The sequence below is a fragment of the Belonocnema kinseyi genome, chromosome 4, assembly GCF_010883055.1.
Source record: "Belonocnema kinseyi isolate 2016_QV_RU_SX_M_011 chromosome 4, B_treatae_v1, whole genome shotgun sequence".
NCBI classification, from domain to species: Eukaryota; Metazoa; Arthropoda; class Insecta; order Hymenoptera; family Cynipidae; genus Belonocnema; species Belonocnema kinseyi.
The window spans coordinates 40,865,220-40,881,408 of record NC_046660.1 but is presented as its reverse complement, the minus strand read 5'-3'; the positions used below and the strand labels follow the sequence as shown (position 1 = coordinate 40,881,408).

Below are 16,189 nucleotides of genomic sequence, written 5' to 3'. Positions count from 1 at the left end.
TATATTATGTGCAAACTGTATCCTCCTGTAAGGCGGATATTCCGTTCTAAGTGTTAAATTGGATTAATTATTTTTGAAAACCAAAAATTACACTTAAAGGTTAATTTTTGCTTCTTCAATCCATAATTGGACTTTACTTTTCTTTACAAAAAATGTCATTGACTTAAAACCGACTGATCAAACTCTTTAGTTAATGAGTTATATAAATTTAATTATACTTATGAAAACCTACAATTTCTGAACGTTCGTTATTTTGACATTTTAGAAGCTTAAAAATACTAAACTTTTAAAATAATTTATTTACCATTTAATCAGTAAGTTTATAATTTATGTCATTTTTTTGTAAGAAAATGAAATTAATCAAATATTTATAAATTTATTAACATCAGGGTTGCTTAAAAATCCGAATTTCGAAATTTCCTGACTTACCTCGACTTTTCCCTGATTGCTTTACAATTTTCTTTTATTATAAAAACAACCTTACACATAGGAGGCCAATAATGTTAATGTAAAAAAATTTGTTTCTACAAATGTTTTAAACACTTTTAGTAGCAACAGCAAAACATAATTTTATAAGCGCTCATCCACAAATTACACAACGCATACGTACAATATATATATAAATTTTCAACTGAATAGTTGAGTTTTCAACTCAGAAAGGCATATTTTGAAACAAAAAAGATTAGTATTTAAACCAAAAAGAAAAATTGTCAAAAAAAGGAGTTGAGTTTACAATCAAGAAAGACTTTTTAGCCAAGAAAGAAAAATTATGATCCATAATGTAGAGTTTTCAAGCAAAAAAGATGAAATTTTGATAAAAAAGTTGAATTTGCAAAAATTAATTTTCAACGAAAAAAAACCTAATTTTCAACAAAAATCTAAATTTTGGGCTTAATTTATTCGAAAAAGGATTCTATTAATTCCCGATACTTTTTTAACAGAATGTATTAAATATATCAAAAATGAAAAAATTCGCTGTATTTCCAATTTCGATTCCTGAGTCTCGCGAATTTGTTCCCTAGTGCATTTTTGTCTCTAGAATCTTTTCAAGTGCCCAAAAAAAAATCGTCACCTATTTACACAGGTGTTAGATATTTCTTCGAGCGCGGGTAACCAAGCTCCATATCTATCGATTCCAAATTAATTAAACTTTTTTTAATTATGCCAGTACCCTACTTTTTCGTGATGTATCGATTTCGAATTTCAGAATTTTTTTTTAGACCCACCTTTAATGACACCCTGATTACCCCAGATGTGGGTAAATCGGCACACCCTCAATTATCTGTTCAAAACGCATTTTGCTTTTTCTAAGTTTCCAACGAATTTTTTACAATTGTTAGTTACATGCCTCTATATATTTTACAAAAAAAAAAAAAAAACAACAAAAAACGCAAATATCGCATCCAAAAATGAGGAATGAAGGGTGTGCCGCTTTACTCCACATGCGCCACTTAGCCCCAGTTGACGGTTCTTTGTAAGGAATGAAGGATTTTTCGAGGAGACTTTTAAACTTCATTAGCATAATGAGAAAAACGAAGACGTGTTTACTCCCCGGGGGTCATTTTTTACAAGTTTCATGTCAGGTTGCAGTTGGCTGAGCACCGTAGCCCCCGTTAATAATTTATGATGAAATCAATGAGGCGACGCATTTATCGCAACTCATCTGTGTCTTCCGATACTGAAGTGCAACGTGGGAGTGAGCCTGAGCCTTTCCTTTGAAAATTGCGAGTTTGCAAAGCAAAGGTAAATTCCAGCATCTCGGCTGATGGTGAACTGTGCAGGTGCATAACACCCACGTAGTAAGCGCAAGGCGTGTCGGAAGGCGGAATCAAGCTCTGTAAATTGTGCGAATATAATGAAGCAAATTATCGTCACCGATGACGCAAGACAATCGCAAGATTCGTGCGATCTCATGACAATGTCGTGCGATTTTCTCACGAAGGCAATTAAATTATTTAATTGCATATCTCTCACAGTGTCAAATATTTCATTATTATTATTATTATATAATCCTTTGTTTTATTGCGCTGTATGGGTGAAAATCACAAAGTTGACAATATCCTGTGCACAAATTGCCCAACTTATTCCAGAGTTCCGATATGGGCCCGATCGGATTTTCCACATGTGGCCCCAAGGCGGCAGATAATGTGGCTCCCGTCAGAACTACGTTGGGTTGGGTTAGGTTAGACAAGATTATGTCAAGTTTTCTGTTATCATCGTGATATTGTTTTTCTTTCATATAACTTAAAGTGTCAAAATTAAATAGTAGATTGCGAGTTCGAAATCACAGAATTGTTGGTGAGATTTCTTATATCCGCAATGAAGGCAAAGATAAGCTTTAATTCGCTAGAATCAACATCAAAATTCATTTTTAGCTTCTGAAGTTTTCCAGCAATGTGTTCGAGAAAGCGTCGTCATTTTGAGCGCATTTACTATTTATGTGAATAAAAAAATGTTTTCCAGCTTTTTAGAATTTTATATTTTGTTTCTGATATTCTGAAAATAGAGATAATCTTACACCAAATGTATGAATTTCATGATTAGTAACATTATAAATTAAATGCTTTATATATTTTCTCGAACATAACCGTATTTTTTAAATCTCACTCCACGTGGCCCATGTGTATTAGTCAAACAAAAATCATTCCAAAAAAAAAACATTAGAAAGATCTAAAAATATTTATAATTAGAATTCATTTGTGTTTGTGGGTGTAATAGCTCTAAATCTGAACATTGTTTGTCAAAGAGTAATAATTTTCTTCAAAATGCAAACTCTTATCGATAAATTCAAGCAATACAAACAGATAATGTAATGCAGTATATTGAAAATGAGATATAATGTAGAATAATTTATAATGCAGAATAGTGAAAAACTGAAGTTTTGTAAAATGCAAAGACGAAAAAATATTAATATAAAAACTTTTGAAATTTTACTAATTATGGAAATAAAAAATTAAAGGGGCCTTATCGGGTCCACATTTTTAATGCTCCGATCTGGGCCCGGTCGGGTAGGGCGTTTCATTTACGGTCTGGCGCTAGATAGATTACCCTGTCGGACCCACATTTGCCCAGATTGGGGCCCGACCGGCGCCACACCAAAATTTCTGCACGGGATCGTGTCCACAGAAAAAACAGAGGGTACGAAATGTTGCGAATCGGTCCGACAGAGGTCACTCGAGGTGGGCACTTCAAACGCAGAAAGTTTACTATAGTTTGATTAATCAGTTGACTATTACCCTGCTTGAATAATTATCATCACCGTTTCGTATCCTAGTTTTTTTCTTGTTTTGAAAAGAATATTTTTCTTAATATTTACACGGAAAAAATAATGTTTTGTTACAAGTTTATGGAGCTAATTCGAAAGCCATGGAAATGCACGACAACTGATGAGTTTTATATAATTTTGATGAAATTTCTATAATTTTAATGAAATTTATATAATTTTTAAAACATTCAGGATAAAATGTAGAATTATTTAGATTTGATTATAAAAAAGTTCCGTACTTTTTGAAGCGAGTCTGGAATAAAAAAGTTCAATAATTATTGTACATAATTCAATAACTGAAAAAATATATTCATAAACATTAAATTAGAGATTTTGAGTAATTGTAAAGCGCTACGCGTTAAGTGAAGTTCAGAATTGAGTTCTGGAAAATTTGAAGCTGTTCGGGAGAATCACTGCGAATTCGTGCAGTCACTCTTGCTTCGGTTTTTTCTATTTGAAAAATGTTTCTTATTTTTATCTTGATTATTTGTTTTAGATGGGATACCGCTCCTAAATTTTTATTTTTATTCATAATCCTACCAGCAATAGGCCATTGATAAACATAAATTAATTGAACAAAAAAAAATTAACACAATTAATTAAATCAAATTTACAGAAATTTAGAAAAATATCATAGAAAATAGAATAATTCGACGAAATTAATAAAAATGCAATGTGAAGTGTTTAAAAATGGAAGTGAACTGAAAACAATTCAAAAATTGAGTAAAGATAGAAGAATTTAAGTGAATTCGAAATGAATTCAAATTAATTGTAAAGCGTTTTAAAAATGCAAAATATTTCACTGATTACATAGTAAAACTGGAGTCAATCTTAAAAAATTCAAGGTAATTCGACAGAATTCGATGGAATTTTACTGATCGAACATTAATTAAAACAAATTCAGGATAAATAAAATATAGTTTAAGTAAATGCTACAAAATTTTTGAAATCCTGAACTATTACACTTAATTCATATAAATTAGAGTGTATATAAGTCTAATAGAATAAACAAGAATTTCAGGTGAACTTAATAGTCTTTAGGGTAAATAAAAAAATTGAAAACCAAAAAAGATCCATAAGATCCAGTGGATTACAAGGTAATTGAAAATTTACTTTATTTTATAAAAGCTAAGGCTTATTATTCAATACATATCAAATAATTTATAGGGGTTAAAGAATTTTTTGCCTTAAATTAATATAAAAAAACGAAAACTAAGTAAACTTAATCAGCCCTTTAAAAGGTCTAGCGGAATATCTATACATTTTTTAAAATAAAATAAAATTTACGGCTGTACTTTTCAACCAAAGCAAGAGATATACAGGGTTGAATTTTTTAAATTTAAATTTTTATTTAGGACCCTAATTTATATCTTTTGAAAAGAAAACTTAAGTTATAATCGTTAAATACACGCATTTTCAGAATTAATTGCAGAATTACAAACAAACATTTTTTTTCAGTTATAATTAGCGCGTTTTAATCACTTTTAAAAAATTCTAGGAGTTCTTATTTGATCCGGGAACAAAACAGTTTTCCATTAATTTTATGACTTAAAGTTTAATTGCATAGGAAGTGTCTTTCTTTGACCGCAAAGTAACGGATGTCGAACTTTTACTTTTATTATAATATTTTTCAACCTGGAAATAATTTCTAAACATTTAATATTAGTAAGTAAACATTGAGATTTGATGTTTTATTTGAATAAATATACACAATTAACTTATGATGTAACATTATGATAATAAATTATTTTTAGGATAATCTCGACATTGCATTTATTTTTTAAAAAAATCTGCTCGCCATGCGGGTATATTCTCGTCGCGCGCCTGGGGCGCGCGACTGTTGTTTCTCGCGCGTTGCGCTCGGTCTTTATATTTTCGCAGATTCTTGCGCGAAAATTTTAAAATTAAGACTCAAAACATCCACCGCTGTAATTTTGTGATTGTGAATTCTCTTTGGTTAAAAAAGCTTAGCTTGAGAGTTTGAGCGCACTTACGGCACGCGACTGATGGTAATCGCACACCATAGTCTTTGCATTTCTTCCGCATTCGGGCACAGACTTTTCTACATTATACACAACACTTTTATATCAATTATAATATATTTTTTATGTAACTCTGCCAGGGATTACTTATTAAAAAATTGAAAAATAAAAAGCAAATTGTATTTATCATGATTATTTTTGTAATTGTTTCTTATTTTAATTTAAATTTTATTCTAAGCTTTTCTGAAACGTGTATCATTTCAATAAATGTATATCATTACAATTCATAATATGCATAAAAATTGAATCATACTAATTCTTATTTCCTTGCTTTTATAATTTTTTATTTTTAATGTTGTTTTTTACGATAAAATAAAAACTACTGCGCATCTGCATAGGGTTTAATACAGGAACCTATAGGGTCCTATATAGGAGCCTATGTCCTCTTTCGCCTTTTCCGTGCTTTTTCCAAAAAATTAATTTTTTAATTTTTGATCTTATGTTTTACGATTAAAAGAAAATCTACTCGTCCTATCGAAAAATAATTAATAATAAATTTATAGATCTTTTTAGGCGAACAGCTTTTTGTGTGGTAATTTAAGATCATACCTTCTGTCGGTTTTTCAAACAAATTTAATGTTTTTATTTAGAATGTTATTTTTTACGACTAAAGCAAAAACTAACTATCCTATAAAAAATTATAGCTCTTTTTGGATGAACAAGTTTTGTCTCATTTTTTCTCGTAGCTTATATCGAAAAGTGATTCATTCTTAATTTGTAGTTTTCTCCAGGGCGCGCAATTTGAGCTTTTCCATTTTTTTTGTTTTTCGCATAGTTTAACCGAAAAATGGAATTTTTGGATTTTCCATTATTTTTCGTACGATCAAATTTGGAGTGTTCAACTTCTCGACCAAATTAAAAAAGTTGTTATCATAGTCCTATAGGGCTTTCAAAAAGCAAAGTTTTTCTTCTCTTGACTTTTTTTCATATCATGCGTTTTTTGGCTTAGAATGTTCATTTTAGTTTTTTTTTGGGGGATTTTGAAAATGTTAACTCTGATCATTTTATTTTTATAGAAAAAAGGCATGATGATAAATTATTTGAGTTTCTGAGTACTATGAACAACCGTACATAGAATTTTTAAATCTTGAAAAAATGTGGTTTCAAAAATTTTTGGTACGATCAAATTGGGAATTTTCAACTTTTCGACCAAATTAAAAAAGTTGTTATTATAATCTTGTAGGGCTTTCGAAAAGCAAAGTTTATCTTTTCCTGACTTTTTTTCATATCCTGCGTTGTTTTGCTTAAAATGTTAATTTTAGTTTGTTTTTTTGGATTTTGAAAATGCTCTAACTCTGATAATTTTCTTTTTATAAAAAAAAGTCAGAAGGATAAATTGTTTAATTTTGAAGTAATATGAACAATCGTGCATAGAATTCATACATCTGGAAAAAATGTGGTTTCCAAAATTTTTTGTACGATCAAATTTTGAATTTTCAACTTTTTGACCAAATTGAAAAAGTTGTTATCATAATCTTATGAATAAAATTCTATAATAATTCTATGAATAACCGTATAGAGAATTTTTGAATTTTTAAAAAAGTGGTCTTAAAAATATTCAAAATGTGCCCACTTTTTGAATTTTCATCCAGAATGGCTGGCTAACGAACTTGACCTTTTCTTGAGGACACTAAACGAGTGTACGAGAGGGCAATCTAATAGATTAATTTCTTTAAAAGTCATCGTGTTCACAGGCAGATAGACAGACATACATACAGACAGACATACGGACAGACACATTCGTAAAAACCTGTTTTTGGGATTCAGCGGGTCTCAAAACCTGAACATTTGACAAAAACTGGGGGGGGGGGGGATTAAATTTTACACAAATCTAATACCTTCTTTGATGAGAATGTAAGAAGTATTATATAAAAAATAAGGGCGCTCAAAAATAAGTAAAATAAGCATTTTATTTTGCCAATTATTTCTTTTCTTAATTGTATTGTGAAAAATAATAGTAATAAAATTATAATTTTCATATTTGAAGTCTTAAGAAGCAGATCTAATTGTTATTTTGATTTTGAAAAAACATAAATTGTTTAAATTACAAGATTGTCAGTTAATTTAAGAGTAAAGTTCAATTTTTTTAAAGAATGTCTAATATCCTATGTTCCCACAAATATTACTACAACAATTTACAATAAAGTGAATTGATCTTGTTGATCTTTGATTCAATCGACTTGGTTTATATTACTCAGAGAACGTGTCAATTTTGAATATTTTGTGGAAAAAAGTTTAAACATAAAGTGTTTAAAAAATGATAGGTAAGTGATAAAAATAACAGACATTCCAAAATTCTACGGTCTTTGTTGAAAAGTATGTAAAAAAATATTTTTTTATTCCTTATTCTAGTCAAAAGTTATATTTCAGCAACAAAAAGTTGTTTAAACAATTAATAATTTTAAAAAATACATAAAACTTTTAAATTTGACCATTTAAACAAACAAAATGAGCCATTTCCTCAAACAAAATTGAAACTTTGCGTTTTGTTAAATCACCCTAGTGTATTATGTTAAAACTTTTCTAAACTTAGTTTTCGAATAAATCCACTTTTTCCAAGTTTTGTTTGTTTGTTCGCATAACACTCAAAAGTCTTGAAAATTAATATTAGAAATATAAGAAAACGATATCTTTTGACGCAACATATAGTATGCAGTTAATTGAAATATAAGATAGGTTTCATAACCAGGAGCCTACAGGATACATTTCATTTAATAAGTCTACATTCTGTCGAGCGTGAAGGGTGAACGAATGAAAATCAGATTCTTAATATATGTAACATTATTATTATTTTTATTATGTTTTTACTTATATTTAATTTTAATTCCATAACAGTTTGAATTGGATACTGAAAAATTTGAAGATAGTTCATCCGTCCATCTTAAACAGTTTTTAGAATTTCAATTTACGCGCTCTTTTTATCAAAGCCTTCAACCCAGCGGAGGCGCGGCGTCTTCTCCACGCAGCCACGTGGCACGCTTCCTGGCCGACCCGGCGTCATTCGGCGTGCAATTTCGTTCTGTACAGTTCTCTACGCGAAGGTTAGAAATATGTTCTGCTCTTTAAGTGAAACTCTTTGAAAAATTGTAATATTTTGCTGAAATGTGTATTTATAAGCTGATAATATAAACTATTTTTATTTTAGGTGAGTGAAAACTGAACTTTCAGTCATTAAAAATATTCCGGAACGTGCAGAAAATGCAAACAATCATTTGCTTTATTGGTGAAGTGTATTTGTAAATAAAGTCAGCCAGAATTAATTTCGTGATTCTAAAGCAGTGCAGCAGACGAAACTATTTAGTTATAACTGGTAAGAAACATGGTGATTCATAATTTATTCTATGAAGAAAATGAGTGAATCTTGAACTCGAAACAGCCATTTTTTACTGATTATTAGAGAATTTAGAACTTAAAAATGTTGGTCGAATTGGGATAAGAAATGTAGGCAGCACTGTAGTCCATGGCTATGTCAACTATTTTGTTTTTCTATCCTACAATCGTCTAGATTAAAGAAAGATGAAAAAACAAGATGGTGGACGTAACCAGGTCAATCGACAATAGCGTTACCTAGATTTCCTACCCGACGAATATTTTATTGCTCATTAAATTGTATTTTAACAATCATTTATTTAATATTTTGTTTCTTACAGCTTCTTTCTCTCAAGGCATTAAAAAATGGCTCGAAAATACTTCAAGAAAACACCGATCTTCGTCGTTGAGGATCATAACGAAGTTTTACCCTGCATTTATCGTTGTTTGGGTTCAAAGCATCTTCCCTTCGAGGGCAACACATTCATTCATTTGGACTCTCACCCAGACATGCTTATCCCGAAAGACATGTCGGCTGATACCGTATGGGATAAGCAGCAACTTTTCAGTCTACTCAGCATCGAAAACTGGATACTTCCTGCAGCTTACGCAGGACATTTAAAGAACCTGGTCTGGATTAAGCCACCATGGGCGAAGCAGATGGCAGACGGCATGTCAACATTTCTCATTGGGAAACACAAGGAGTCTGGTCTAATAAGATTAACCTGTTCTGAACCATATTTCGTGAGCGAGGCCCTCTACTGCTTTCCTGAAGAACTAGAAAATACCCGAGAAGTTACCCTTCACGTGATTACTATGGGTTCCTTCATCGAAGATCCAATGAACAAAGATGATTTTCCTGCAATGGCATCATCTCTTCGGCAATATCTACCGGAAAAGGACACTCCATTTATCTTAGATGTCGATCTGGACTTCTTCAGTACCAAGAATCCTTTCAAAACTCTTTATGAAAATGCGAATCTCTATGAAAAACTAGCTCCACTTTATGAATTCAAGAGGCCAGATTGCGCTGATCCGGATATTTTGAAGGAAGCCACAACTGCTCGAGATGAACAATTATCAGAATTGCAGGAGCTATTTTCATATCTGGAGGAACATAGGAATTTGCAAGGTTACGAAAAATCAAGAACGGCGAGATATGAAGCTGTGGAATTGATTTATCATGAGATAATGAGATGTTATAAAGATTCGGAGATTAATTGGACCTTGGTTCATGATGCTGGTTGCACCATTGATGACACTGATCTTCCACATCACGTGACCAGTCAACAGGACCTTGATAGACTTATCACTGGTACTTTTCGGTCTTTTTTGGCTGTTTTGCCCGCTCCTCCTACGATTGTCACAGTTGCAAGATCAAGTTACGATGAATATTGTCCTCCAGAAGATGTTGATCAGATTCAAGTCGGCGTGCTTGACGAATTAAAACAGAGACTTTCAGCTGAAGTGGATACTAAACTACTTTATTTAGAAGAAGACACTTATTAGATATGTGAAACAATTTGTAATGCCGTTTTTGTGATGTATCAGTTTTCTGAATTTTGTAATACTCTGATTAATAAAAAAAATTTACTATACCTACTATTTGTTCAAATGCAATATCCTATCATAAGTTAAGATGTAGTCTTTTGCGTAAAGAGGGTAGTTGTTTTGATCGTGGTGGCAAATTACGGTTTGCAAATATATTTCAGGTCTTTAAAATAAAAAAATCGAGCTCTTGAAGCTGATTTTTTTTTCATTTGAAGTGATGAAAACTTAACTTTAAATTAAACAGGGTGGCCGTTTTAATCACAGAAAAAAATTCCCGGTTCGCTAACATTTTTCACGGTCAATGAAAGTAAAAAAATCGAACTCTATAGCTAAAAATGTTTCTATTTGAGGTAAAAAGAACCAAGCTGCACTAAGCTATGAAAAGCCAAAAGCAGAGCGGGCTATAATGAGTTAGTTGTCAGCCCCAAAATCGACGCTATAGAAGAGTTTCACTGTAGTTTACAAATTCTTCAAAAGCTCAAAAATTTCATTTCAAAATTTTCATATATTTACATTTTATTTTATTTTTAAAATTTCAAATTATTTTTAAATTTTTTTCATAATTTCAATACATCTTTTAATTTGATTTTGAATGATTCCTAAAACTTTACCTACAATTTTTTTTTAATCCTGAAATATTAAAAATATATTCTTAAAATTTTCCAGATTCATTTTTGACGATTTTGGAAATCTTTCTAAATATTTTGTAGTTATTCTCTTAAAATTAACTTTTAAAAATCAAAAGTTATTTTGAAGTTTCCGAGGAATCTTGAGAAATGTTTCTTTTTCTTCAATTCCTTTGCAGCCTGGCACAATTTTTAACAAATTTCGTTTTTTTTCGAAGTTTGCATAAATCTATATTTTGTTTTAAATTAGGCCGTGGGCTATTTGGACTGAAATTTCAGAATAAATAGCCAAATTTTCTCGGCATACGCAGACACTTCGTTTCAATTATTTGAAATAATTTTAAATTTTAAATTAATTTTGAATATTTTCAGACCTTGTAAATATCTCTTCAACTTATTCGAATTTTTTCTAGGAGAAGCAGTAGGGGGTTTAATATTTATTATGAATCAAAATTAAACAAGCTTTCTTGCAAATTACATTTTTTAAATAGAACGATTCAAGTTAAAGAACCGTTAAAGTTGTGAAGTTCGAAGTTTAGTTTTTGTTGCTTAGTTTTGAATATATAAATTATAATTACTAATTTTAAATTAACAGTAAAAAATTTCTAAATATTAAGCGATCGTTCCTTTTCTTAAGCCTTCGTCATACAGTTTTTTTTTTGCTGCTTCCGTCACACAGCTGGGTCGCTTATGCCCGGTTGTTCTTTTTTCTATCTTAAAAACTTTTAAAAAATCTATAAAAATTAATGTGTATTCCTCGGAGCTTCTACTACATGGTCCAATTGTTTTTAGAATTAAATATGTAACTTTTTCAAAATAACCTAAATATAAACAAAAACTTGAGAAAATGGAAATTTAGAGAACAAATTCAGAACTTAGTAATAAATAAATATTAAGAAACTGTACTTTAGGTTTTTCAAGGTCAAATCATGACATGTCAGAAAAATATATTCCTATGTCCTCCAGTTCCAAAAGTATATTTATTTGTACACTTGAAAATATCGTAATTTTTTTGTAATGCGTGCATATAATAAATGAATGATAAATCCACTTTTCTTTCAAAATTAAATATTTTTTAATTATATAATCATCTAAGGTTCATGAGAAACTTGGTTAAAAAAATTTTAAAAATTATATGAGAGTAAATAATTCAAGCAGCGCAATATTTACAGAAGTTCGTGGGATGTTCTTCACAGAACGGCTTTTGACAGATCCCAAATCACAAATGAGGATTCATCCAAATCGTCGCGAAACACTAACGCGGTCACACAGGTGGGACGTTTTAGGCACAAGCTTGATTTGAAATCTTTCCCTTTGCAGTTCAGTTCCACTACCAAAAAGTTTTTTTTAGGGAGGGGGGTCAAACCCCACCATCTTTGGGTTTCGGAGATAATTGAGAAGGAAAATTTGACTGGGTCGTAAAGGACCCACCTGTGTGACGAAGAGTTAAATACCAAATTTTAAAGTTAAAAAGGTTAGACTAAAACACTCTTTTAAATTTAACAAAAGTCTTTAAGTATCAATATATTGTTTTGAACTTATATAAAGATTCTAAATATTTTATCAACTTTCAATCAGGCGTTTACATTTGTCCACCCAGTGGGCACAACATTTGGCGACGTCTTTACGACATCTTTACGACAACTTTACGTCATCCTATGTCCATGTCGTTAAGGTGTCTACGATATCGTAAATAAGTCATATGATCTGACGATATCTTTACGATATCGCAAAGACACCGATACGACATGGACATAGGATGTCGTAAAGTTGTCGTAAAGATGCCGTAACGATGTCGTAAAGACGTCGCCAAATTTTGTTCCCACTGGGTATTTGGACTTCCCAATTGAAACAGTTTAATATTTAACAATAAAATCCGGAAATTCTTAAATTTTGAACTGATTTAAAATCGTCTTGAAATCAATTATTATTCACTTGTGAATCCTTAATGTACAGTTCGATGTCAAAAATCATTATAATGTATATTCATAGTTGATAACTAAAAAAGTTTTTATTTTTAAATTCTTTAAATGAAAAATGTACTCTTACAAATTCAAATATAAAATGAAAAATTTTCAAGTGAAAGATTTTCGGATGACGCATTGAAACTGAATGATATCATGATTGAACAAGATAGCAATTTAATTAATTATGAAAAAACGGTTGAAATCAAACTTGGACAGATTTTTTTCTACAAATTTGTAAAATACCCGGCCAAAAAATAAATTCACTATCATTTTCCGGGTTTTCCCGGTATCATAAAATTTCTGCTCATTTTCCAATTCCCACGGTCCAGCGGCCACCCTATTTTTTTTTTATTTTTTTAGACTTAAATGTTTCTGCCGTGACATCCTTTAATTGTTATTTATACATCAATATTTAACACGCAAATAAAAAAAAATAACGGTAACAAATAAAATTGTAATGTTCAAAGCTTAAATTTATTCTAAAATTTTAATGTTTTCTATTTCAAACAATTCAGTTTCAAATTTGTTAAAATAATTATTTATTATTGCTAATTTTAAATAAAGAGAATATTACTAAACATAAAAAAATTGTTCTTTTGTATTTAACTTAAATATTTAAAATGGAATATTTCAGGCTGAAACAACATTTAAATAGGATTTGAAATTAAATAAAAGCGTTTACTTATTAATGTATTAATTTTAAATTGTTTCAGAATTGAAAATGAAGATGTTTGTAAAATTTCAATTGAATTACACAAAAAATTTCTCGGTCTATAAATTGTCTCATTCTTAACATAGATATCTATTATAAAATCAATTATTGTTAACTTCATATAACTCGAACGACAGTTTAATAAAGTGTGAATTTTTTAGTGGAGCGAAAAAGCATTTTTTTACATAAAAACAATATTTAAAGATAAAGCAAAAGTCCGGAATTTAAGCTTAAAAATATAGATTAAAAAAACTTAGCCAACTATGAGAAAATTTACCAAAAATGTTTGATTCAAACAAGTTATCCCGTTCCAAAGAAATCAAACTTAGTAATCAAATTAAAACGGCTGGTAGAAAACCGAAAAAAAATTTCCATTGCTCGTAAATTACATGAACTTACGGGAACTTATGCCTGCACGTGTTCAATTGCGATGCATAATATTTTATATTGATTATGCATGGTGAATTTTGCATGCAGATAGACAGTTTCATAAGTGCCATAATATTCTATGTACATACTATATATATGTAGGATCACGTGGGTGACGAGAACAAATATCCTATTTCGCTCATTTTTGGAAATTTACTTCAAAGGTGATAAATAAAAAAACTAAAAAACTGATAAATTGCAAGCGTTCACATATTGTGATTAATTATTTAGCTTTAGGTATACGGTAAAATGACCTCGTTTCTCTGTTGGCAACTTTATCTCTTCCAGATATCGTATTACTTTCTGCATTTGGTTTTTTGCTCTAATTATGCTTCTGCAAGCAATTCGTTTTTTGCGTGTCAAATCTTCATTTCTCAAAAATAGGATATAAATGTTTGATTTCGAAAAGTTGGTCTCGAATTTGAAAATTATTTAAAAAAAATCAAAAATATGTAAAACGAACATCTTTAGTGTCGAATAATTTGGTTATTTACTACGTATTGTTTTTGATTTTATTTAAAATTAAATTAAAGTAAAACATTGATTTTGGATTAATTAAATTCTAAACCGTCCGGGACGCAACGTGTTTGGCTTCGTATTGTTTAAAAAGCTATTGTCATTTATTAGAATTAGAAATACTTAAAAATTAAAAACAAAATATAAAAAAACTAAAAAATTGTAGATCCTAATGGCAATGAAAAATATTTTTTACAGTTATTTTTCGGTTTTCTGTCCAGTTATTTCGTTATTTCAACGTTTCGTTCACAAAAACGGAGGACATCATTAGGATTGTAATAGTATGAAACAAAATAAAGCTTCATCAGTAGAGGCCATAAAATATAAAAATACGATACTTTATCGTAGAAACGCCAAAAGTCGAAACAGATTTATAAACCGTTCAGTGACATTCAAAAATTTGTTTAAATTGCCGAATTATTGAATGGTAGTTACGTGACAGATTGTATGGACTTAGTATGATTCTACTTTATAAATTTTTAAGGAGGCCGAAAACCTTCATTTTTTTAAATCATTGATTTTTCCCAGATCAATTTTTTATTTTCCCTGTGACCATTAATATATAAATGTAATAAATAAAATTTAGATGAAAATTTTATAAATTATTTCAACCAAAATAGACGACTTTTCCATCATAAAATATTAATTTTCAACAAAAGAATTAAATGTTCAACAAAATAGTTGAATTTTTAACTAAATTTTTTAATATTCTACCTGAAAAGATGAATTTTCAAGTAAATAGTCAAATTTTCAAACAAAAAAGATGAAGCTTAAAATAAAAACAATTGCATTCTCAACCAAATAATTTCATTTTCTAGAAGACAGTTGAATTTTCAATAAAAAATGCATTTTTAGAGAAAAATGTTGATCTTTCGGCAAAAAAAGAAAAAAAAACATTTCTTTTTGTACAAAATAGATAAATTTTTTAAACTCGAAAGATGATATTTTAAGAAAAAATGTAATAGTTGATATTTTATCCAAAATTTATGAAATTTCTACCCACGGAGATCAATTTTAAAACAAACAAACAAAAAATTTCAACAAAACACATGTATTTAAAAAAAAAGATGAATTATTGTCTAAAAAAGATAAATTTTTAACCCACAAAGAAAAAGTTACATTCTTAGTAGAAAATCAATTTTTAACAAAGTAAACAAATTTTTCAACAATGAGGTGAATTTTCAACGAATGAATAGTTTCCAATCAAGAAAGAAAAATAAGTTAATCTAAGTTATCGATCTTCAAAGCCGAAAGACGAATTTTCTAAGCAACAGTTGAATTTTAAATTCAGAGAGATGGATTTCTCAACACAAAAGTTAATTTGCGACCACACAATTGGATTTTTTACCAAAAATCACAAATTTTCAACTAAAAAAATTAAGTTTCAACAATAAAATTGAAAAGTAATATTTTCAGTTGAAAAAATCTTCCCGCTTCGCGGGCACATTCTCAAAACACGCCGCACGCGCGGCTCGCTTCGCTCAAGAGTTAGAGCGCGCCTAAGGCGCGCGATGGTTGAATCTCGCGCTTCGTACTCGAGAATAATTACATCTCACGCTTCGCGCTCGGATATTTATTCTTTGCATTTGGAATGTTTGAAAAAAACTTTATCAAAAAGATCACATTCAGATGGCAGTATTTATATGTGTCTTCATATTCTGAATTGTCTACTTAATTACGTATAGTCAAAGATTAAGTTTCTCATAGCTCTGTAGGCTTTGAGGTACACATTCTTATCGTGATACTCGCGCTGCGCGCTCGATTTCCGATAG

The 16,189-nt window shown here is 29.9% G+C and overlaps 2 protein-coding genes across 2 annotated transcripts in view; both read left to right on the top strand.

The window, feature by feature from the left end:
- The window catches only part of LOC117171395 (cadherin-99C), a 313,631-nt gene that overhangs the window by 43,510 nt on the left and 253,932 nt on the right, over nucleotides 1-16,189 (top strand). The window lies entirely within an intron of this gene.
- Nucleotides 8,210-10,145, top strand: LOC117171396 (UPF0489 protein C5orf22 homolog). The gene is made up of 3 exons (XM_033358669.1): nucleotides 8,210-8,348; nucleotides 8,453-8,617; nucleotides 8,958-10,145. Exon 3 carries the CDS (start codon nucleotides 8,983-8,985, stop codon nucleotides 10,123-10,125), a length of 1,143 nt encoding a protein of 380 aa, XP_033214560.1. The 5' UTR covers nucleotides 8,210-8,348; nucleotides 8,453-8,617; nucleotides 8,958-8,982; the 3' UTR covers nucleotides 10,126-10,145.

Excerpts from the sequence above, each read along its gene's own strand:
- LOC117171396 (XM_033358669.1), top strand. The coding sequence starts at position 8,983 with ATGGCTCGAAAATACTTCAAGAAAACACCGATCTTCGTCGTTGAGGAT.